Below are 25,202 nucleotides of genomic sequence, written 5' to 3' on the forward strand. Positions count from 1 at the left end.
TATACATCCATGTACATATATATATGTATATATATGTACATATATATACACACACACACACATTCATATACATCCATACACACACATATATATACATACGCACACACACATATATAAACATGTTCTCTATGCATTCATCCATCGATGGACACTTACATTGTTTCCACGTCTTGGCTATTGTGAATAATGTACAGTGAACATGAAAGTGCAGATATCTCAATATCCTGTTTTCATTTCCTTTCGATATATACCCAGATTATATAGAGTATATGGTAGTTCTAAGTGTTAATTTTTTGAGGAAACTTCATACTGTTTTCCATGGTGGCTGTACCAATTTACATTCCCAGCAATGGAGCACAAGTTTTCCCTTTTCTCCACATCCTTATCAACTCTCATTATCTTTTTTCCTCTTGATGATGGACATTCTAATAAGGGTGAGGTGATATCTCATTGTGGTTTTGACTTGCATTTCCCTGAAGATTAGTGATGTTGAGCACCTTTCCATGTACCAGCTGGTCACTTATATGTCTTCTTCAGAAAGATGTCTATTCAGTTCCTCTGCTCATTTTTTAATTGGATTTTTTGGTTTTTTGCTATTTGGTTGTATAAGTTCTTAATATATTTTGCATATTAACTCCTTGTCAGAGATATGATTTGCAGATATTTTCTCCATTCAGTAGGTTGCCTTTTCATTTTGGCGATGGTTTCCTTTGCTGTGCAGAAGCTTTTTAATTTAATGAAGCCCCACTTGTTTATTTTTTTTCTGTTGCCTTTGTTTTTGGTGTCAAATACAAAAAATCATTGCCAGGACTGATGTCAAGGAGCTCCTACATTTTCTTCTAGGAGTTTTATGGTTTCACGTCTTTTTTTCCCCTTAGAAAAGAAGCAAAACTATTTTAGGGATAATTGGACCAGCTACTGTGTGTATTAGTGCTCTGGAGCAAGATTTTCCTCATTCTAGCATATGGGGCCAGCGTGCCCAGCCTAAAAACCAGCTCTGCCATTCTGCCCACAATCACTGAACTTCAAGTCAGCTACCTTGTTGTTCCATTCTTAAATGTGAATCAACAGCCAAAGATTACCACTCACTTTTGAAAAAAACTTGCAAAATGAAAAAGAAACATCAGGATAAACATGTATGAAACCTAATCTTGGAGTATATAGATAATTCATGAACAAGAGATAAGGTAAAACAAACAAACAAAAACAACAACAAAAAAAACCTAATCTGTATCATGAAAGAGATCCAAGAATAATGCTGCCACAAAATAAAAACAGAATGCTATAACAAGGGAAAATCCAAAAGCAAGAAAGACAACTTAAAAATTAAGCATGTGACTTACACAAAATTTGAAATCAGTGTTGGTAGATAGATCTCTCAAAAATCCCCCTGAAAGTAAAAAGTATACAAACATAGAAAATATAGTAAAAAGAAAACTGAGTTACAGAGGATCAGTATTGAGCTTTAATATCCAATTCATAGAAATTCCAGAAAAATGGAACAGAGAAAAGTAAAGGGATGAAATTATCAAAGAAATAATAGAAGACAATTTTGTCAGGACTCAAGAATTACACGAGTTTTTAATATGTTGCACATCTGAAACTAATATAAGATTGTATATCAAGTATACTTCAATAATAAAAAAAAGAATTACATGAATTTTTACATTGAAAAGGGACCACTGAAGAGTGTATAGAGTGGAGAAGACACCTAGACACTTCAACAAAGATAAAAAGTGACAGAAAGCTCTCAGAGGGGAAAACGCAATGCAAATTAAAACAAAAACTCATGTCATCCTTCTCACTGGTAAAACAGGCCTCTGTGTTCTGAAGAATGATTTGAACTTTAGGACTTGATTACCTATAAAAATGATACATCAGGTATGCCAAATTAATAATCAGGTGTTCTTTTCAAGCATGTAAGTACCCAGAAAAAACCCTCCTAGAAAGTTCTTCAGAAGAAGCAACAGATTAACTAAAAATAAACTAAAAGAGTAGGAACGTGAATTAGTGGAACTAACCCAGGGATCCAGTGAAAATAAAGCATAATCCCACGATAATGAGATTGGAGATTGGCTCAAGGATCCCCACCGAAACTGGGCAGGGTATGTTTCTTCTCTGTTGTGGGCAAGAGGAAGAGTGAGGAAGTGAGTGCCTCTTAATGTTTAGCGATTTCCTCAGTTCTTTTAGTCAGTTTTGTACCATAGAAATTGTACTACCTTAACTCTTATTCGTTTTGTGAAAGTATATACTAATTGGTTATTTTTCATTTATCATGTAATAACATGGTCCTATTTTTTATGTGATTGCATTACTTTGGACCTTAGTCATTTCGATGTGGTATATTTTACTGTGCATCCCAGAAAAAACACGTACACAAATCGCCTACAGAGCAAATAGTCCAAATTAGTACAGGCATCTATTACTCCCTCCTTCTTGAAGACTTTTAACATTGCTTCAGAAACACCATGCTCCCCTAGTTCTCCTACCTCATGGCCACTCCCTGGGTTTTTTTTGTTTTGGTTTGGTTTGGTTTTTTTGCTCATTCCTCTTTCTCATTCCATACGCTAGGATGCTAGAGCACCCAGGGCTCCATCATTGGATCACTTCCTTTATCCACACTCATCACTCACTCACTCCCTGGGTGACTTCATCTAATCTCATGGCTTTTAATACCATCTCAGTAGAGATGAATTCAAAATTCATATTTTTATTCCAGAATACTCTGCTTTTCAGTAAATGGCAACTCTAGCCAGCAAGGCTTTAAAATGTCCAGTCATCCTCGACTCTTCCTTCCACATTCTACATCAGATCCCTCAGCAAAGCTTGTTGGCTCTGCCTTCAAAAGTCTCCAGGATCCCAGTGTTTTTGAACACCTGCACTGCTGTCACCCTCCAGGCCCCTGTCATCCCCTGCCTGAGTTGTCACGAATGCCTCCTCCTCACGATCACTCTGCTCCCTGGACACTATTCTGAAGACAACTGCCAGAGGGATCCGATTTGAATGCAAGCCAGGTCATGCCTCATCACTGCTTTAAACCCTCCGCTGGCTTCCCACTTCACACAGAGAAAAGCCAAAGCTATCTCACTGGCCTACAAGCCTTTATGTGAGCCCTTGTCCCAGCCTTCCACATCGCCCCACTGGGCTCCTCTGCTCCTCCCCCTCTCTCCTGTCCACCCCGCTCCAGTGTGGACTGCCAGGCCTTGCTTTTCTTTAAACTTGCCAGGGATGCGCCAATCTTGGAGGCTTTTCACTTCCTGTCTGGAATACTCCTCCCCTAGTATCTCACTTCCCTACCTCCTTCATGTTCTTGCCGAAATATCCCTTGGTGAGAACTTCCCTCCCTACCCACCCTATTTTTCATTGCACCCCAGTCCCCCATTCCTGCTTTATTTTTGATCTTTGTAAAAGTTATCACCACCTGAATTACTACTTGTATTTATTTGTTCTTTGCCTCCTTCTCTTTGAACTGGGATGTGCCTTTCCAAAGGCCAGGGTCTTCTGTTCATTGCCATAATCCAAGTGCTACAGTGGTGCCTGGTACTTAGTACGTGCTCAGTAAATATCTGTTGAATAAATGCACGAATAAATAAGTAGGCTCCAAGTCAAATGTTTTCAAGACAGATTGAATAGATTCAAAGGAAGAGATGAAACAGGTGAGGGGCTAAAAAATACTAGAAATATGATTAAGAAGGCATACATTTCTCCTCTCAACCTGCAATAATGTAATTATATCTACACTATTTGAAATGGACATTCTTATAAATAGTATAAAGGACCATGGAAAAATAGAATTGTATTTAATAATGAATTTGTAAGCATTTTTTAAAAAAATCAATGAAATTTGGAATTAATTTCACACGGACTTTCAAATTTTAAAAGCCACTGAGCTTAAAGAGTCTCTTCTGTGAACGTTACTTTCACTTTCTTGGGCTAACTCAGTGGATCGGGTCTCCCAGGAAGAGCAGAGTCAGCATCACCTGGAACCTGTTAGAAATGCCAATTCTCAGACCCCAACCCAATCTGCCAAATCAGAAACTCCTCGGGTGGGGCTCTGAAATTTGTAGTATAAGTCCTCCGGATGATCCCGATGTGTGCTAAGGTTTGCAAATGAAGGCTCTGACCCAGTCTGGCTCTCCGGAGGACACCACTCCCTTGAAGCCCTCTCGAGTGGATCCTGTTCTCCAGCTGCGTTCCTTGGACCACTGGCTTGGAGGAAGCATGGACTGTTGTCCTCCTTATTCCTTTTTGTCTCTCATAGGCCACTTTTTCTCCCTCCTCTCACAACCCACAACACACACACACACACACACACACACAGGTCATCAGACCAGACCTACTACCATTACACCTTCTTATACGCCATTAACCTTTGTCTTCTGCCTCATGTACAAACAAGATAATATTTCCCTCATTTTAAAACATAAAACAAAAATTTAACAACCCATCCCTGAACTTCTTCTCCCTTCTAGTTATTGCCCCACCTCTTACCTTCCTTTTACAGCAAAAGTCAATATAATTCTCTAAAAAATCTCCTTTGTTTTCTTTTCGAACTCACTAAATCCGGCTTTTACCAACACTACTCCCCTAAAACTGCTCCCATCAAGGTCACTTTGCTTTGCTAACTGCAATGAGCAATGTTTAATCCTCACCTATTGACCTGTCAGCAGCTTCTGAAGGTTCATCACACCTGCTTCCTCAGAATACTTTCTTCACTTGATGTCAAGCCACCACACTCTCTTGATTTTCTCCAGCTCAGTTTCCTTTGCTAGAACCTTCTCCCATACCTGAGTACTAGACTAATACCCTGAATTCTAGAGTTCAAACCTATATGCCAATGTCTACGCACCATATCCATTTTGTTGATTATTGGCATCTTCAAATGAGCATGTCCAACCCTGAGCTCCTAGATGTTCCCTCCAAGGTCTACTTCTTTACAGTCTTTACTTTTCCAGCTGATGATAACCCCGTTCTTTCAGTTGCGTAGACCAAAAACCTTGAGTTATCCCTGGCTCCTCTTTCTCTCTCATGCCACATCCAGGTCAGCAGCAAAACCTGTTGATTCTTCTTTCAAAATACACCCAGAATTTGACTGCTTAAAGCCCCCTCCACTGCTGCCATCCTGCTCCAAGTCTCCATCGCATCTCATCTGGATTGCGTAGTGGACTCCTAACTGGTCCCATTTCCTCGCTTGTTTCTTACCAGTCCATCCTCAGCACAGCCCTGGACTGAGCCTGCTAAACCTAAGTCAGATCTCGTCACTCCTGTACTCAAATGCTTTAGTGATTTCCCATTTCACCGAGAGTGCAAAACGAAGTACTTATAATGATGTAAAAGGTCCTCCATGATCAGCCCTCCATTACCTTCTTGATTTAATTCCTGCTCACTCGCTCCTTGCCACACCATCCTCTTTACTATGTTCTTCAACACTTCAGCCATATTTCCACTTCAGGGTCCTGCCCTGCACTAACCACACTCTTTGTCTGGACTGTCTTCCTCCACGTATCTGCCTCCCTCCCCGCCCCCTTCCTCACTCCCCCCACCTCATTACTCAAAGGTCACGATTCCGGTGGTCCTTAGCTAACATTTCAATTTTCTTTCCATTCTCCCTCTCCTTTTCACATATTTTTTTCTCTCTTTATAACTTAGCACCATAAAACATATAGTCTATTTTATTTATTTGTGTTATTCGTTGTCTCTTTTCCACACACGAATGTAAACTCTATAAAAGTAGAAATTTGTGTCTCTTTTGCTCTGCCCTAGTTCCCAGAGCTGTGCCTGGAACATGGTAGGCAGTTCACACCTATCTGTTAAAAAATGAATGACTGAAAACCTGAGCTCTTAATTTCAAAAATGTACTTACATTCAGCCACAGGCTTAATGGAGAATATAAAACTCTTGCATTTTTAACGGAAAGAATTTACATATTTTTGTGATAACCTTGTTAAGGTCTATCCTTCCTCCCACTTGATTGTTAGCCCCATGAGGACTGGGACTGAGTGTTTTGCTCACAACTCTCTGGGGCCAGGACCAGGTAAGGTAAGTGAGGCATGTGCTTCGGGCATAAAATTTAATTGAGGGAGGGTACATCAAGTAATCAAGAGAAATAATATTTTATCAGTAATCAAGATAATATTGTAATGCAATAGTTTTTAAAAGTCAAAATTAGTACAAAAATCTGTGATGAACAACACGTCAAAATTTTAAATAAAGATAAAGTTCGTACTACTGACTTCCTTTAGCCTCAGTGACCAATATGACTCCACTTTGTTGATGATTTTAACTTTTGGTACCTGATAACCATTTGCTGAGAGAATGAATAAATGAAGGTCATCAAGGGGTCATAGAGTAAGAGGAATCTATCTCTTGGAGGCCTTTCTTTGTGCCTTGGCTTCAATAACTAAAGAAATGAACACTTACCATGTGCCAGCCACTAATTGAAGTGCTTTATAAATATATACATATAATAACTTACTTAAGCCTTCCCCAAAGCCCTATAAATAGTTACTACTATTATTATCCCCATTTTACAGAGGTGGAAATTGAGGTCTAGGAGATCAAGTAACTTCTGTGAGTTCATACACTAGGAAGTGGCAGAGTTAGCTTGATAGTGACTGTGTGACATCTCCTTGGACAGGAAGCCTGATGGGTCAGCAAGGCACCAGGAGACATTCTAGGAAAAGGGAATCTAAGCAAATTCCTTTTACTGTTATAGAGCAAGTTCACATGGACACCAAAATAAATCATGAAAACAGAGGAAAAAAACAGATGTCTCGATCCAAACACTAGGCTGGGGAAACTAATGTGGAATTATTTTATGAAGCATGTCAAACATATGGAACAAGTTACAAAGCAGGGCCATTATAGTTCTGTTTTTTTTTTTTTTTTTTTTTAAGTACCATTGGTTTTGGAAACCAGAGTGTAAGTATAGAAGAAAAGAAAGCGAGGGAAAGAGAGAAATTATCCTATCCTCTGCAGTAGCAGACACAAGTTGCCCCAATAGTTTTCTCATCATTACAGACCTTTAAAAAATGATCTTTTCCAATGAGAAGTAATTCATGGTATTCTTATGGGAGTGCAAGCAATCCAGTAAATTCTAAATGGTTTTGTATAGAAAGAATAGGCTCACAGGTGGGGATCACTTGCTAGAGATTATTTGCAAGTCTATTCATAGCAAATGCCATTGACGTTAGCCACACTAACTTGAAATCTGTGGTGCAAGGGTTCCGTTGAGGTTTATCCACAAAAAGAAGATTTGCCATTTAAAATGTGTAAGCAAGTTTTCAGAGAATAACGAACACATTTAATTGAGTATAATGTCTATATCCCTTATAGGAGCATGATCTTCCTTTACTTTGTGCAAAATAGTCAAGTTTTATTGCATGTTGTCAATGTTGGGAATAACATGTATACAAGTCTCTGGGAGAGATGTCAAGGGTGAACAAATGTGAGAGGGCTTTCATATTTGCAGTCTTTATCTTAAAACAAATCGTGTCATACTTAGGTAGTGACATAGATTTGAATTACAGCCTCTCAGATGACAACTTCTGGTTTCCCTCTCCTCTTCTCAAACCTTGCCTACAGAAGCAGACTCCACACAGACCCTGGAGGTGCAGGCTTTCTCTCTGGACCTCCTGAGCTATCCACCCTGGCAGCTCCACCGGTACATTTAGACTAGAAAACAGTAAGAAAATAAATGTACCTCTCCTCAGCCTCCAAGGAGAAATTTATATTTCAATACAACTTCTTTTAAGATGTGTTGTAATAAGGTGAGATGTTTTTTACTCTCCTTGTACTTTTACCTGAATTTCTGGGGCTCTTTGAAGTCTCAGAGGGGACTGACAGCCCTATATCATTGTTTTTACAAGACCTTATGAGTGTTTGTCCACCTGCACCATTTTGTTCCATGTGTTCTTGAGAAGTGGAAACAGCTCTTGGTGCAGTTTGGTGTATCTGAGGAATGATTCTAAATCACTAAAAGCTCCAGTGGAAATAACGGAGGCATTTTAAGGTACTGATTTCCAATGGCAGGGGTGGGAGGGATGGGCACAAAATATCATTTTTCAGTGTAAGATATAAACTAATTTGGTATCTCTCAACAGGAAAATAGGAGTCAAGGGATCCTCTTTCCTCAGAGCTGCCTATGGAGGTGGCAGCCATCTCCTACTTGGCATCATGGCCACCCTCGGATCTCTGGTGAAGCCCAAGGTCATTAAAAAGAGGACCAAGAAATTCATCCGGCACCAGTCAGACGGATATGTCAAAATTAAGCGTGACTGGCAGAAACCCAGAAGCATTGGCAATAGGGAGCACAGAAGATTCAAGGGCCAGATCTTGACTCCTAACATTGGTTACAGGAGCAACCAGAAAACAAAGCACATGGTGCCCAGTGGCTTCCGGAAGTTCCTCGTTCACAGTGTCAAGGAGCTGGAAGTGCTGCTGACGTGCAACAACTCTCACTGTGCAGAGATTGCTCAGAGTGTCTCCTCCAAGAACCACAAAGCCATTGTGGAAAGAGCAGCTCAGCTGGCCATCAAGAGTCACCAGTTCCAATGCCAGGCTGTGCGGTGAAGAAAATGAATAGACAGACAGCTTATGTGCACGTTGTATTTGTGCTAATAAAACCATAAAACTACAAAAAAAAAAAAAAGAAGAATCAGGGAATCCTGTGACCAGACTTCATTGATATTTCTTTAGTCATGCATATGGGTTTGAGAAAAAAATACTAGCTTTATAAGACTGCTTATAAATGTAATATGACAATGAATTTACAGTCTAAAATCACAAGAAGGCTGAGCGACAGGCATGGCAAACTTATTAAAACACTCTGCCATCAATTAGCTGTTTGAACTTGGGCAAGACAATTCACTTTTATGGACCTTTGGTTTTTGTTTTTCTCTATAATTTTTTCTTGGGCATATGCAAGAAGAAATTAATAAGTTTGCAGATATAATTTCATTCATTCATTGAACAAATGCATTGATCATCTACTTTTGTACCAGGCTAATTACTAGATACCGATGATTCAGTACCAAGCATATACTTGGTTGCTATGCTCTTTGAGTTTACATCCTAGTGGGAAGAGACATACATTAATCAAAAATCATAAAAAATAAAGAGAAACTATAAATATAATGACTTTAAAGGGGAAAAATACCTTGAATTATGTAAGCATTTAAAAGGGGGAATTGAGCTAGTCTACCATGGGCATTATATTCTGTGCAAGGGATAGTTCAGGAAAAATAAAATGTTTATGACCACATTTTTTTTTTCAAAAATAGTTTTATGAGTCACATAGAGAAAATTTTATATTCTTATTTAATGAAATGGAGAAAAAAATTAGTAGCTTATATGAAAACTCTTTACAGGTACAAAACCAATTTTGTTAAGCAAAGGCAAGCTTCTAAGAACGAAGTACGGATGGACCTGTTCTGTGTGAGAGAGAAAATGGGCCGCATTTGTGAGCTGGCTTCAAGGCATGGAATGGGAAGGAGTAGGAGGAGTCTAGTGGGCGAGATAGCGGACCGTGAGGCAGTGTGACTGTGATCCTTTCCTGATGCCTTTAGTCTTCAATCTACTCAACTCACATAGTGCTTCAGTGGAAACTGGTGTAGAGGTTGGACTCTGCAATTCTAGGCAGTAGGCCAAGAAACAGAAATACTTATGAATATCAACTGTCAGGAATCTGCAGAAGGCAAGGCTGGGGGCCTTTGGGCTCACAAAGGTATAGCATTGGATTGAAGGTTCACTTCAGTAAGATTTCTGGGGGGAAAGTGTGTCCAGCAGGCATTGGAAGTAGACTACAATTTCAAGTATATGCCATATTAAATAGAAGAATGCCGAAGAGAAAATTGGCCCTGCTTTTTAACTACTGAAATGGTATCTGATGTCTCTGATGTCTGTGTGCATATCCTCTCAGCCTCACTTCCATGTGGGCTGATCTCATGACAACAGCATCTTCTCTCAAGTGCCCATTTCTTTCTACAGCCACTGGCGGAAGCCTGCTCTCATCAAACCCTTGTTTGTACCTACAAGCGAGGGGGCTGATGCCTCTGGGGGCATTGCCTTTACTTAGAATATGCATGCTTTTATTTAGAATTGAGCGATAAGAAGAATGAAAGCAAAATCATTTGAATAGGCTGTATTGTTTTGCTAAGCTGTGAAAATATAATACAAATGGCGTTACGAGTTTACTTTATCATCCACCCAATGTGACATAAAATAGCACACATGTAAGAACTGCCAAGTGGACATTTATTTTAAAATATGCTGCTGCTATCAGCTGAGCAATTAACGCAGAACTTTGGTTTCAGGCCTCACCACATTTCAAGAAAAAACATTTTAAGGTGAAAGTCTTCAAGGTGCTCTTCTCATTTATATGTAATTTCGAGATTCTCAAACCCTATTTTCCTAAAGGATCAGTGTTGTTACTGATCATTTCCCAAAGTTTATGGCTGGCATCTTACAAAGTTCGTATTTATTACCCTCGTGTGAAGCTTTTTTCCACTAGCAAAAAGCAGAACAAAACCATAAAAGAACCTCTGGGATTCATAAATTCTTCATATTAATACTTTGTGTCATAATGTCACTGTACAGTACTTAAGGATTTTATGTGGTATGGCATTTTATGCAGAGTAGTAAAGGGAAATAAATGATTATATATATGATAAGTCATATATATCTCTATATAATTATATATAACTATATATATATATAAACTATATTTGTAATAATATATATAATTATATATATATATACAGATGTCCTTCCCTGGGTTCCCTTGAAAATTAAGCTTGACACAAGGTTTAAGTGCTAATGCTTTATTGGGAAGAGAATCCCAGGGTAACTAGAGTGAGAAAAGAAGAAGTGTGGCAGAGAGCAGTGGGAAGCAAATGCAAGATGATGTGTTAGCATGCTGACCACTGCTTCACAAAGACCCACAAAGAGACAGCCATTCCATCAGCTGTGCACCTGCTTGACCATGTTCGGCATTGTTTGGACAGACAGCATGGCAAAATCCTGCATCTAAAAGCCCATCTGGGGAAAGAAGTGAGATGATATTTATCTGACAACTCTCCTTCATCTTCTGCTTTCAGTTGGTCTCAGTTTGCTTCATGGGAGTTGACTTATCAATACTAAAGAAGTTCTATCACCTGGTCCCTTTGGCAGCTTTGGGGAAGCCAGATCCTACTCCATGTGATATGTGCTTTCGTTTCTAAGTCTGGAAACAGTGGGAGGAACCAGGACTCCAGACATGTTGTTTGTTTGGCCTCAGATATAAAATCATGCTTCAGACTCCAAGATCTATCAGCAGCTGAGATGGAAGAAGTTGCTGAGGGTCTGGGAAACAGGTAGAGCCAAGAGAATATAGATAGGGGCATAAGATGTGTATAATGCAACTCAAATATATGTATCCAGACACAGCATTAGTATCAACATAATATACAGTATAATGCATTCTCAGATTTCTGCACTGAAGGAGGAAAAAGAGGTATGTATAAGTTTCTATGGAATAGAATTTAAAAATATGCTGAGCTTTGGAGTGGGTGTTTGTATTTGCTGAGATCCAAGTAAAAGTCTGAAAACAGAGTAATGAAGATGTATTTAGGAGATTTGGCTTAGGAAGCTAAAGAAAACCACCTTTACCTGTTCATCTCTCTTTTGCCCTTAGGATTTCACTTGCAGTAAAATCATGTTTATCTGGAAATAGACAAGATGGTCCTCCAAAAAATGCCAAGAATCAGATGCCTTCCCAGGAAGAGATGTCCTCCCAGAGCAAAAGAAATAGTTAGGTCTTTGGGTTTCAAATATCTTCCCTCCAGGCTGCCTATAGAAGTAAACAAAAAGAGGTAAGAAGCCTGAACAGTGCAAGTAAAGAAGTTGAATCAATAAACTTGAAATCCAGAAACCTGCAGTGTGGATAATAATCTTTCAGGTAAACAAGACTGAGAATTATAAGTGCTTAATTGTAAATATATTTTCTAGCTGCTATAGGAAGAGATCTGTGTATGAAAAGTGCATTCTAGAAATCAACAATGTGAAGGATCAAAATAAAGTATACTTATAACAGAAAGTTATTATGTAATAAAGTCACAGGTAAGTTGATTTTAAAAATAAGGGGCAATTAACTTTGGAGTGAGATTATGGAAGTACCCATTAGACTTCCATACAGAGAATGGAAGAATACAAACTCTTGAAACTCAAAAGCTTTCAGGAGATAAAAATATCTTTGGGAGCCCTTTAACTGTGGGTTTGGTACTCTAGAATGATTCAAGCATTTCTGCATTACTTATTTATATTCTAATTGCAAATCATTTGTTCTAATTTGTTAGTGTAGGCCCTGAATACATGAATGTGGAGAATCTGTTTAAGATAGATAGAGATTGCCCCGTGGAAATGACACCTCTACGTGTGGAATTGCAGACCAGTGGCCTCTGGGGGTAAATCATGCCTGCAGATATTTTTCAAAGGGTTTTAAAAATCAGGAAATATTGGGTAACATTTTAATGTATGACCATACTAGGTGTTCGGTCTTCCGAGGCTGAAAGTGTTGGCTGGAAGTGTCTACTGGCTAGAAGGGTCCTCACCTTGATACAAGTGTGCCCTCGATGCTGGTGCTCTCCCCTTTCCTCACTCCCATCATGTCCACGCCCATCATTCTTGTCTTCTGTAGGCAATTGTAACTGCTCTCCTACTCAAACAACCATCTTCAAGAAAATTACTCCAGAGAGACGTCACCCAAGTGTTCATCTTTTAACTTGTTGTTAGGGTTTGCTAACTTTGGTTTCACCGTGCTTGGTGGTTTTGTTTGGCTCTTATGTGCTCCTCATTGCTGTCTCTGGCCATACTCCAACTCAGCCTCTGCCACAGCTGCCATGTTGATGGGTTGCCTTTTCTTTCTTGGGACACTTTCCACCTACTCCAGTTGGAGTTTGGTTTCCCTCTTCTTGCTTGGTACCGAAAGTGAACTCTACAACTCTTATGTTTGAGTCACACTGATACCCATCGAAGTGATTCAGTATGACTGACTCTACTTTCAGAGGACCTGTGGTAGATAGATTGCATGAGTGGCACCAGTTTTCCATGCTTCCCTGTATCCACATTCTTTGGTAGTAGATACCCCCCAAGACTGAGTCCAGGCTTGCCTTGTATCTTGCTTTGGCCAATGTGATCCTAACAAGTTGACCCAAACAGAGGCTTTAAAATGCACTTGCACATTTCCACCTCCTCTCTGATTGCCTTGAAACCATACTCAAGCTGGCCTGAGAACTTACCTAGGCTAGCCTTTTAGAAGGACATGAGAGATATATACAAGTAAGAACACAAGACAAGCTCAGTGGTCCCAGCTGGGGCTTTCCCACATCACAGCCTGCAGTCAGCTGACCTTCAAACACATTGAAGAACCCAGACAAGATCACAGTGTCACTTACCTGACTTGCAGCTGATGCACAAATGAGTCCAGATGAAACCAGAATTGTCATGCTGACCTGTACGAAAATTAACAATAATAAATGCTTATTGTTTGAAGCCACTTGAGTTTTGGAGGAGGGGTGTTACACAGCAATGACTAACTGATATGGTGTCCCAGTAAGCGAGATTTTGGTTAAGTTTAGGATGTAGTCTTCTCATGAAAAATGAGTCTATGTGTGGGAAGAGCTTGAGTAGCTACACACTTAACAACATGCTAAGAAAAAAATATTCTTACTATATTTTGAAGTTGCTCAGAAACAACAAAACAAAGAAAATAGTTGAAGGGTTGCTTTGGGGTAGGTTGTTTTGATTTGGAAGAATGTAAACATGTCTCATCTAAAAATCGAACATGTTCTGGAGACATTCAAACCCAATGTTTGTGTTGTAAATGGCATTCCAAACCCATTTCCACATAGGTAGGGGACCTTGGGCCGACATACAGAAGTAATTTCCCAACAAACCACTGCCTTCACTGTAACTTTGGGGTCTCTGTGCAGAAATGTGAGTAGAAATAAGTGCATTAGGGACCTCAGAAGGTTTGGCAGTGCATTTTAGATGCTTATCTGAGCCACACGAGTTAGGAATCTGGGATGGAAAGCTCCTAAGAATAACCATTCTCACGAAATTTCCAATCCCTCTTGTTTTTGGCAGAATTTTAAATTCCGTGGAAATGGCTCATGTCGCAAGACTTCTGTGTGGTGCTGGCCAGCACCAGGAAGAAGAGCGGCCCAGGAAGGGAAAACCAAACCAATGTAGCTGCATGTTTTCACGCCTTTGAAAAAGTTCGGGTTTGGCTCAAACCAAGAAAGAGCACTTGGGGTTTTTATTTTCTGCCGCCTCCTTCAAATACCATTCACCTGACTCATGAAGCTTTGAACATCAGGAGGAAACAAGGGAGTGAATACATTTCCAATATTCCTCATGTTCAGACATACTTTGAATGAGGCTTCCTCTTACTGGGAGAAGAAACAGAACACAGAATACCGCTGGAGCAAGACGGACTCCTACCGAACAGTCTTTGCTGAGGGGCAGAGTGACAATGCGATCTGTGAATCAGTCAATTCATTATGTGCCAGGAATTAGGTGATACCACGATGCACCAGAATTTGTTCCTCCCCTTAGATGGCTCACATGGTCAAGTGTGGGGGGAGAAAGCTGGGACCAAATTATCTTGCCCATTCTGAAATTTCACTGGAATTTTAAAACCCAGCAATGCCCCTCGTTTGTGTTTTTGAGAATAATTTTGCTCTTTCACTATTGCATATGCTGATGCATGGTCTGGAATGTCCTACCACCTCTTGTCAGCCTAGCAAATTCCAATCGTCTCCCACATGCCGCTCAGACATCAACCTTTATCTTGCCAAACCTAATTAACCACCTCCTCATCTTTGCTATCTCTCTACATTGTACAAATTTATATTGGTGCATTTAACATACAAAATTGTGTTCTCAGCACAGTGCCTGGGGGCATAGTAGATGTTTGATAAATGGAAATGCATTGCATGATACACCACCGTACAAGCTTTCCTTTCCAAAATACACGAGGCTTCCGTCAACATTAGCCTCTTCCTTATCTCTTAACCCCTTGCTAATCACCCACTCATTGCTCCCAACTTAACTTTCATCCCTGCAGGTTCCACACACCCTCTCCATCCTCCAGGTCACTCTCTCAACCTCTTATGCAAACATAAAAGGTCAGCAAATGCTCATGATTAGTACTTTTCCACCAACTGGTCTAATTCTAAGGTGCTCATTTAAAGGGATCTTAACTTCTGGACTCCAGCAACATTTAAAGCACTGAATTATTGGACATCTAATAACATGGTAATATTTGGATTTATAATATAGAAGCTCTTTCTCATGAAGGTAAAACAGGATAAGGATAATCTGATGTCGTTTATTTATCAAGCTGCGAGGGGCTGGCTGCGGACTTGATCAGATGATAGCATGAAATGGTACTAACGAAGCAAAGGTCAGGGTCCACATCTCTGTCTGGTCCGATTAGCATTATTGTTTTTCACATTTCCCTTCCCTTCCTCCCAATCTCAGCCAAGTCTCCTGCAATTTAGAGCAATTGTGCAAAGGGGTTCCTGAAAAGAGAGGACAGCAGGGGGTGGGGGCAAAAACCCACTCTTATTTCTGGAAAGTCAACTGATAGTTTATATGCTCTTGCGTTGTGTGTACATGTGTGTTTGTGCACGGGAGAGTCATTGTTGGTCTGTGCACAAGTGTAAGTGTCTGTCTACCTAATATCTCCCTTTCAAACGATTTGAAAAGCATTCATTGTTTGAGTCAGATGGAAGGATTATGTTACTTGAATACTGGTATTTAATGTACATTATCACATTTGTTATCATATCAAAACCAGATGTTTAAAATTTGGGCTAGAAATTCCATAATACGGATTGTATTACCTCAGGGTCACCCTACCACCTAATGTTCACTGCTCAGCTGTATTTTGTTATGGCTTTAATAGAGCAATAATGTGTTTCCACAAGTCTTAGTCTGGTATTAGATGACATGTGAGCTAATTTTGGTGGGTTGAGCAGACTGGTAGGGGGTTATACAAACCAGAGCAATTTGCTTTCCCAACAATAAGAAAATACATGAGAATTGTTGCTAATAGTCAAGGCATCTCTCTCTCTCTCTTTCTCTCCCTCTTTCTCTCTCTCCCACCTTACCTCCTCTCTTCTGTCACCCTTTCGTTATTTATCGTTGTCTTTCATTCTTTATCGTTGGTTCCTTTATTTAAAAAAAATGTCATTTTTACTGTCTCCACATGTCCCTCAAACTTCTTCCAGACACAGAATCTACCTCCAATTACTTTCTTATCTCAGCCAAAGCTATTTGAAACCTTCCTCTTATTTGCCTTTCTCACATGGCTTCTGTACTGATAAAATTAAAACAAGCAAGCTCAGAAAACTGATAGCATTCTTGATTTAAAAAAAAATTATAATCAAGGCAATTTAGATAAGGTTTAAAAGAAAGAAAGAAAAGCCTCTGTGGAAGCAAGCCAACAATTCATCTGTTTGCATTAATAGGTTCCAGCGATGGTACTACAAGCACGGAAAGCCCATTCGCCACTGCGCTTAGCAAGCACATGAGCTTAAAAATAAACTTTGACAATGTAGATCTCTTTGTCCTTTCAGGAATGGAAAACATTATGTACTTCAAAGCATACTAAGCCTGATTTTAAAATATAGTTGGGATACTGTTACCGTGGCAATTGGGAGGGTCTTCAGGAAGCACACAGTATGTGGAGGCTTCGTGGGCAATAGTACTCAAGCCACAGACTAGTGAGAATAAATGATGCTGGCACATTTTAATAGGCTCCTTCATGAGGAAGAAACGTCTGTCTTTTAAGCTCCCTGGAGCAACCAGGATCTAATTCCTCGTTTCAATCAGGGAATTTCTTTCTGAACCAAACTGCTAAGACAGAGTATTTGAGTAGCACATTTCACTGGCGTACAGCAGTGTTGGTTCATTTTGGAGGGTTTTTGGACAGGAAATCGATCTACAGGGTAACTTTCACACAAGAAAGGAAACAGTATGGGACGATGGCTTGTTAGTACAAGGGACTCTGTTTTGGAAATTACGGACAAGAAACCTTGGTGGAAGAACGGCATTCAAGATCAAAAGCATGATGACTCCTGATGAAAACATCCCCAAATGATGAACCCACAAGCAAAAAGGAACTTCTACTGTAAGTATCTTAGCAAGAATCAAGTACCTCGTTTGTTTTCAAAATTTCTGGAGTACGTGGGGTAGATTTCCAAGCAAGTATTTGATGTAGGGAGTCTTCATAGACAAGTCTGTAATTAAACTCATTGGGTGGTTCCAACAGAGGGTTAGTTACTGGAATTTTTTCCATGACCTTGCAACACTGAAATAAATTGCACGTTCATGTGGGCATGTTTTATATAATAGACATGTTATATCAGGCTTTTATTGTGTGATGTATTGATTCTGGCCATGCAAAGTTGATGAACATAAGTATCTACACATTCCATTATGTTTGGACTCTGGTCATTTAAACTATCTTTGCTTTGGTTTATGTTACAGTCAATCTTGTAATCAATTTTTCCACATATAGATTGACACATGTTATTTGCAATTTACTCAGAATATTAGTTATATAGTTATTTCCTCAGTGAATCTTATTTGTTTACTAGGGAAGAGATAGCTCAGAATCTTGGAAATGGGGAAGAAAAGCTATGATAGTTTACACTAAAACTTGGGAACTGAGACTTCTTCGTTCATTTCTATATTTATTTCGTTAGTAGTTTTGTTTAAAAATTATTTAGATGTCTCTAAGTAAGAGATTTTTTACTCCATAGGAATAGGATTATGATCTTGGAAATGTGAATCAAGTTCTTCAATAGCATAACTCTACGTAAATATTCAACATAGCTAAGTCCATCTTTAGTGCCTGGCAGAGTATATACTTAATAGATAGTTTTTGAATGTATATATGCTGGTGTTGGGTAATAGGACAAATGTCTTGAGTGTACAGTAATCATTTCATATCAGGATTCTACTTTATTAACTTATCCATGAATGTGAATGTGATTGAATTCTGTTTAACAGGAACTGCATAATAATGAGGTTACATTGCATTACTACTTTCAGTAAAGAATTTCTTTAAAAATCAAATTTCTCATCATTTTCTATTCTTGATTGTTTTTCTTTTCAAATACAAGAGTTCAAAAACTCGTTTATTTGAAGGGATATAAAGTTTTTGGAGCAATTCAGTATATAAAATATCAGCTGATTTCCAATTAGGATGTAATTTCCAGGTGTTAATTTGTAGCACTGGATTTGTAATTAGCTATTTTGGAGCCCCCTCTGCTGAAGATTGGTGGGTAAGCCAAGACATTGGCCAAACCCTCAAATGGGGGAGATCATTTTTTAGGCATAAGGAGCATGAAAACAAACCGAGAGGCAAGTAGATGAAGAGAATTTTGGAGTCAAACCAAGTGTTCCTGGAGTGACAGGAGAGAAGCAGAAAACACAGAGAAAGGCACTCCATGGAAGAGAGCTAGAGAGGTAAGGCAGATTTATTAGAGCTGCCATTTCTATCTTCTATGATGCCAGATAACACTGTTGTGGTTCTCTAATTTTGTTCTAGATCACTTGCCATAGATACTTGTTAAACTGAATACATGTCCTTCTGCTACTATAAGTAGCAAGAATGCTATACAGGTGATTTTACCACATCTTGTTAGAAGTGGTGGTAGGATCCTTTGGGTAGGAACTGACAGGAAGTGTAACTAAGCAACAATTATCATCAAGGTAAAATACTTTGGGGTAATCATATATAGCATTTGGATAAGCTTAAATTATCCCACTAACACGTCAGTTCTGTCTCCTACTTAGAGGTATATTTTACATATAATTTATACAGGCAGATCTGTCAGAATATAATTCTCATTAGAATAAGATATTCTATAGGAATTGTTTGGAAGCTCTCTTAAGACTTAGAAGGTTTGTTGATATCATCTGCACAAACACTTTTTCAGGGTAACATTATCTGGATTTATTATGTAGAATTCTGGGAACTCAATCAAGAAATGATGCAATATTAGAGAAATCCTAAGGCATATGATTATTTAATGAAAGCCAGTCAGTGATATATGGTAGAATGATTAAGATTTTGAGGATTATCTTCAAAAGGAAGATGTCAGCTTAGAACCCCTCCGCCCTCCAGAAGGATTGGGATGTAGTTACTGATGACAAATTATAACTTGAATTTTTATGGCGTGTTATAATTTTTTTCTAGTTAGTTGCTTGACATCAGAAAGATCTATAGCCAGAACTGTTCAAGATTTGCTGTACCAAGAGAAATGAGCTCCCTGCCACTGGTGATATGATATAGACAAGGAGATTCAAAATGGAGGGGAAAGCAAGTATTTGGAGTCAGACAAATATTTTTTGGAATTCCAGACCCCCTGCTTATAAACTATGTGACCTGGAGAAACTCTTAAGTTTCTGATTCTTCATATATAATATGGGGTTAACAATTCTTCCTCCTTAGAATAACTACTGTAAAGATTAAATGAGACAATTTGTGCCATGCTTGGCCTATAGTAAGTGCAATAGGATGGCTAAACTACATGAGCTCTAGGGGCCTTTCTGACTATGTGGTTCTAGTCATTCTAGCTGTTTAAAATAAACTAGATTCCTTAACACTACATCAAAAACTAATGATGTAACGTATGGTGATTAACATAACATAATAATAATAAAAAAAAATCTAAATTCCTTGGTTGTGCTAAATGCTACCCAAAGATGTGACTCAATAGAAATATCTATTCTTCACTTAGTGGGCTCCTAATATACGAAAATTGTTAAGCAAAACTTCTACAAGTGCAATGAAAGAATGAGTAAGGCAATCAGAACGTACAAATCGAAAATAATGAAGTTTTTTTAGATGATTTAGATGTGTTAGGTGGTAAAATCAATTTGATCATCTATAGTCCTCAATGGTTAAGACAGTGGAAACACTGGATTGGCTATCACTAATTAATTTCCCTTCCGTCCTGTGTCTAATCATCTTAGGGAACCCACCGTAATCAGCATAATCATTCTCAGCAGATATGGTTTTTTTCGAGAGTTTAAGGACTGAAAATGTTCATCTTCAAGATATTTCTATGACATCTTTCTATAGTGCCTGCAAAAAACAAAGTTTTATGTGGACAGTGTATTTTGATTATTTGATTTATTGTGTTCATTTGTTACAAGTGCAAAGCACTTGGCAGAACCATCATTCTTACACTACTGCTTAAACTGGCTTAAGCAATGTTTCCACATCACAGATATGAAATAACAATCTAGCTGTCAGATTTACTAAGTGGAAAGTCACTATGTATTTGGGAGAGTGTCAGCAGTGGCTATTAAAGAAAGTATTATCTTGCATCTGTATAGTGCCATTTTCTTTTCAAAACATTTCCATATACATTATTTCACTTGTTCTCACCCTTAAAGCAGAGGGTGTTTACTTCTTCTGCTGTATAATATGAGTAATAAAGCAGAATGAAGCAGAATAGTCTAAGGAGAAGGTTGAATATGGAGAAATGAGACCTTGCATCTAGCATAATTTGTCTAATGGTTTTAGGATAATCTCTGATTTTTATCCAGAAATATAGAATTCATCTGCTTCTTTCATGCTTTAATGGGAGCCTTAAACTGAAGCAGTAATTAACACTTACCTTGCATTGTGCCTTCCCCAGAGACCCAACCATGTACACACACAGAGCAGACTTGGGCAACTAGGTCAACCTCAGTTGGGTGTGCAGAAAAACTTGAGTTTCTGCAATTCCCTGTCTTCTCCACTACCAATATATACCAGACACTTCAAGAGAGTAAGGATATTCATATTTACTCATTTATACTTTTTATTTTACAAAGGAGTCAAGGCTACAGTTGTGATCCTGGCAACCTTGCTTGGCTGAAATGATATGGATCTGGACAATTGGACTTTATACTTTTATATTATTTTATGTATATAATAGACATTATTATTTATATAATAATTATAATATAATATGATATAACTATATGTGTACCAATTAACGAGGTGACAACGTCAGGTAAAACTCTGCCCCATAGCTCCTCAGAGGCTGGTAAGCTACATCATACAGGCATAGATTTTGAGACTCAGGGCATAGTTCTATCTGTTGACTCGAATCTAGTAATCAGAAGCTTTCCTTGGTATGACTGAAGATTTTAGCCAGCAGGAAACACAATTGATAAGTGCAAGAGAAAAACAGAAAAAAAACTATATAGCAGCAGAATGCAACTATCTCACAGTTAACCACTAGGTGATTTTGAAATGCAACATGTTGATTTTTTTCATATTAGTAGCTTTGGGTGTGCAAGACTCTTTTAGCCCAGTTCCTCATTTTCTTTTCATTTCAAAGGTTAACATTGCCACATGTTCTGTGCAATAGTTTTGGTTGGTGGTATTTCATGAAAAATGTAGGCTTAAAGAAGAAATCATGGAATAGAGGGCTTTGATGCATTTGAATATAGAATGAAGCTTAGAGAAGCCCTCCCCTTGTTCTGCATGAGCATTGCTCAGATAGTATTATCCTGATCATTCCTTCCTCCTGTGAGACAAATGGCATTTAAGTTAGACTAAGTGCAGCAGAGCTAATAGAGATGTGATTACCGGTCATCACATAGTATGATGCCAAAGTGTTTTGTTTTCCTCATGCTGTTTTCCCCCTTTTGAAACCTGAGGTGACAGGTCAAGATGAATCGAACAGTCATGTGCAAAAGCCACCAATTTCTTTTCACACCTTGACAGTTTAGAGTTCTGAGTAGTGCAGTCCCGAAAAAGTTCTTGCTTCTTTGCCTTCATGTTTTTAAGATTTGTTTTATTTTGAGAAAGGTGTAGGATTCTCACTCCTTCAGGGTGAGATAATCTGCTCACTGAACACAGCTTTGTGTTTTGTATATATTTTTTAAGTTATTTAAAAATCCACATGAAGTAAAATTCACTAATTTTTGTGTGCGTAGGTCTGTGAGTCTTGTTACCAGCACCATAATCAAGATAAAGAACAGTTCTTTCACCCCCAAAATATTCTCTCCTGCAGCCACTTTATCGTGGAAACTCCCTCATGTCTAGGTCCTGGGACCACTTACCTGTTTTTTGTTTCTATAGTTTTGCCTCTTCCAGAATGTCCTATAAGAGAAATCATAAGCTTGCAACCTTTTGAGTCTGTTTTCTTTTACTTAGCAGAATGCATCTGTGATTCATCCCTGTTGTCATGTCTATCGATACTTTGTTTCCCTCTATTGAAGAGCAGTATTTTATTGTACCAGAGTGTGTTGATTTATTCAACCAATGAAGAACACTCAGACTGTGTCCAGTTTGCGGGGATTCTGAACAATGTTGCTCTACATAGAATTTGCTTTAAACACAGGTTTTTGTGTGAATATAAGTTTTCATTTCTCTAGCGTAAATGAATACCTAGGTGTGGGATTGCCAATCATATGGTAAATGTAAATTTCCAGAGTGACTTTACCATTTTGCATTCCTACGAGCAATGTATGAGATTTGTAGTTACTCGGCCTCCCTGTCCGCACTTGGTATTGTCCATTTATTTTTTTGTTTGTTTTTATTTCTTAACAATTCTAATAAGTGCATCTAATAAGATGCAATGGCATCTCATTGTGGTTTAAGACATTGAGCATCTTTTCTTTAAAAAAAACATTTTATTTACTTATTTGAGAGAGAGAGAGAGAGAGAGCATGCAAGAGCAGGAGGAGGGGCAAAGGAAGAGGGAGGAGCAGACTCCCCACTGAGCAGGGAGTCCGATGCGGGGCTCGATCCCAGGACCCTGGGATTATGACCTGAACCCAAGGCAGACACTTAACCAACTGAGCCACCCAGGTGCCCCGAGCATCTTTTCATCTGCTTGTTTGTGATCTGAATATCCTGTTTGGTGAAATGTGTTCAAATCTTTGACCATTTTTTTACTGGATCTTTGTTTTCTTATTGTTGGTTTTGAGAGTTCTTTTAAAATTATGGGTATAAATTAACTTGTTGGATTTGTGATTTGAAGACATTTTCCACTCTCTGCTTTTCATTTTCTGAACCATATCTTATAGAGAAAAAGGTTTTAGTTATGATGAGGTAAAACTGATCCATTTTTTTTTTCTCTTATGGATCTCCTATGGATCAAGCTCTTAGTGTTGTATCTAACGATGCTTTTTCTAACCCAACTCATGAGCATTTTCTCTTGTGTTTTCTTTTTTCAGAAGATGGTAATTTTATGTTTTACATTTTAGGCCCGTGATCAACTTTAAGTTAATATTTTTTATAAAGTAAGAGGTGTGGGTGGAGGCATATATCTTTTGCATGTGAATTTCCAGTTGTTTTAGCACCATTCATGGAAAAGACTATCTTTTATCCATAGAATTGCATTTGTAATAGTATTAAAAGTCAGTTCACTATAATTTTGTAAGTTTACTTCTGGACTCTCTATTTTGTCCCATTAATTTATGTAGTATACTTTCACTGATACCATACTGTCTTGATTAGTATAGCTTCACAGTAGGTCAGGAAATCATGTAGTGTGAGTTCCTCTAAATTTGTTCTTCCTTGAAGTTGTTTTTTCTACATCGTTTGCTTTTCTATATAAAATTTAAAATCAGCTGGACGGTATCTACAAAAATCCTGCTGGGATTTTGATTGGGATAAGTGTTAAATCTACAGATAAATTTGGGGAATGTTGACATCTTACTAATATTTGAGCCGTTTAATCCGTTTGTTTAGTTCCGCTTCATTTTTATCCTCCGTTTTATAGTTTTCCTCATATAGACTGCACATTTTTTGTCAGATTCATACTTGGGTATTTCATTTTTTGGAGCTCTTGTAAATGATACTTTTAAAGATTTCTGTTTCTACTTTTCATTACTAGTATATAGATATATGTTATCTCATGGACAAAGAGCTTGTATATGTATATACAGTTATGTGTATAGAAAGCCTACAAACCAACATGAATATGCCTAACAATCAAGTAGAAAAAGACCAAACACACACACAGGAAAGCAAGGATAAAGTAAATACAAATGACTTCTAAAAATTAAGTTCAATTTTGCACGCAGGAAGAGAAGGGGAACACGTTTGGGAAATCGTATGGGAAATATTTTGATATCTATGTTATCGAAGGTGTGGGAAAACAGATGCTTTTATAAATTACCAGTGACAGTTAGAATTGATGCAACATTTATGGAAAACACTTTTGAATGTATATGAATATTACTGATGTACATAATCTCAGACCTAACAATTCTGCTTCTAGTTCATTCTACAGGTATGTAGATGGATGATGTCAGATGTCTAAGGGTATTTACTGCAATGTTTCTTAATAGCAAAACATTGGAAATAATGTAAATGTCCATTATTGTGGATGTGGTGATAGAAATTATTGTGTGTGCACATTGTTGTATGGTTGTGGGAAAAAGAATAAAGCAATATAGGGGCACCTGGGTGGCTCAGTTGTTGAGCGTCTGCCTTCAGCTCAGGTCGTGATCCCGGGGTTCTGGGATCGAGCCCCACATCGGGCTCCCTACTCCGCGGGGAAGCCTGCTTCTCCCTCTCCTACTCCCCCTGCTTGTGTTTGCTCTCTCGCTCTGTCTCTCTCTGTCAAATAAATAAACAAAATCTTTAAAAAAAAAAAAGAATAAAGCAATATAATATACACTAATAAAGAATGTCTCAACAAGACCATAATGTAAATTCCTCATTAGAATATAACCTTCATAACTAAAGTGAATGCTCCACAGTGCAGATTTTTTGCCCTTTAATTCACTGTTGTACCTAGAATAATCTTGGTACATAGTAGGCTCAATAAATACTTATTAAATGATTTAAGTGGATATACAAAGAAGAAGAAAGCAAGATGCACGATATTTTGAGTTTGAGGTGTCAGAAGTCTAGGAGGTGGAAGACGCCCAGTGAGTCATTGGAAATATGACTCTTGAGTTGAAGATAAAAATTCAGAATTGTTAGCTAAATCCTTGGGTGAAGCTGCGAAAGATGTGGAGAGGTAAATGTGTTGAGAAGGGGCTGGGCGTTTCTAAGTGTGTGGCATCAATTTATAATGGGCAAATGGAGAAAGAAGAGCCAGAAAGGAAGCTGAGACTGAGCCACACCAGAGGTGGGAATCTAGGGGAAAATGGTATGTTGAACCAAAAGAGGGACTTCTAAGAGAATGGTC

At 38.4% G+C, this 25,202-nt stretch overlaps 2 protein-coding genes across 2 annotated transcripts in view; both read left to right on the top strand.

The window, feature by feature from the left end:
- Positions 1 to 8,175: 8,175 nt before the first annotated feature.
- Positions 8,176 to 8,571, top strand: LOC116624814 (60S ribosomal protein L32-like). Its single transcript, XM_032393005.1, has one exon. It carries the CDS (start codon positions 8,176 to 8,178, stop codon positions 8,569 to 8,571), a length of 396 nt encoding a protein of 131 aa, XP_032248896.1.
- Positions 8,572 to 16,773: 8,202 nt separating this feature from the next.
- Positions 16,774 to 25,202, top strand: part of KCNK2 (potassium two pore domain channel subfamily K member 2) — a 219,857-nt gene continuing 211,428 nt past the window's right edge. The window contains exon 1 of the mRNA XM_032393113.1: positions 16,774 to 17,173. Within this exon, the coding sequence (XP_032249004.1) occupies positions 17,140 to 17,173 (34 nt within the window). The 5' untranslated portion in view covers positions 16,774 to 17,139. The remainder of the gene's footprint in view (positions 17,174 to 25,202) is intronic.

This window comes from Phoca vitulina, unplaced genomic scaffold (genome assembly GCF_004348235.1).
Source record: "Phoca vitulina isolate PV1807 unplaced genomic scaffold, GSC_HSeal_1.0 scaffold71, whole genome shotgun sequence".
Classification (NCBI taxonomy): Eukaryota; Metazoa; Chordata; class Mammalia; order Carnivora; family Phocidae; genus Phoca; species Phoca vitulina.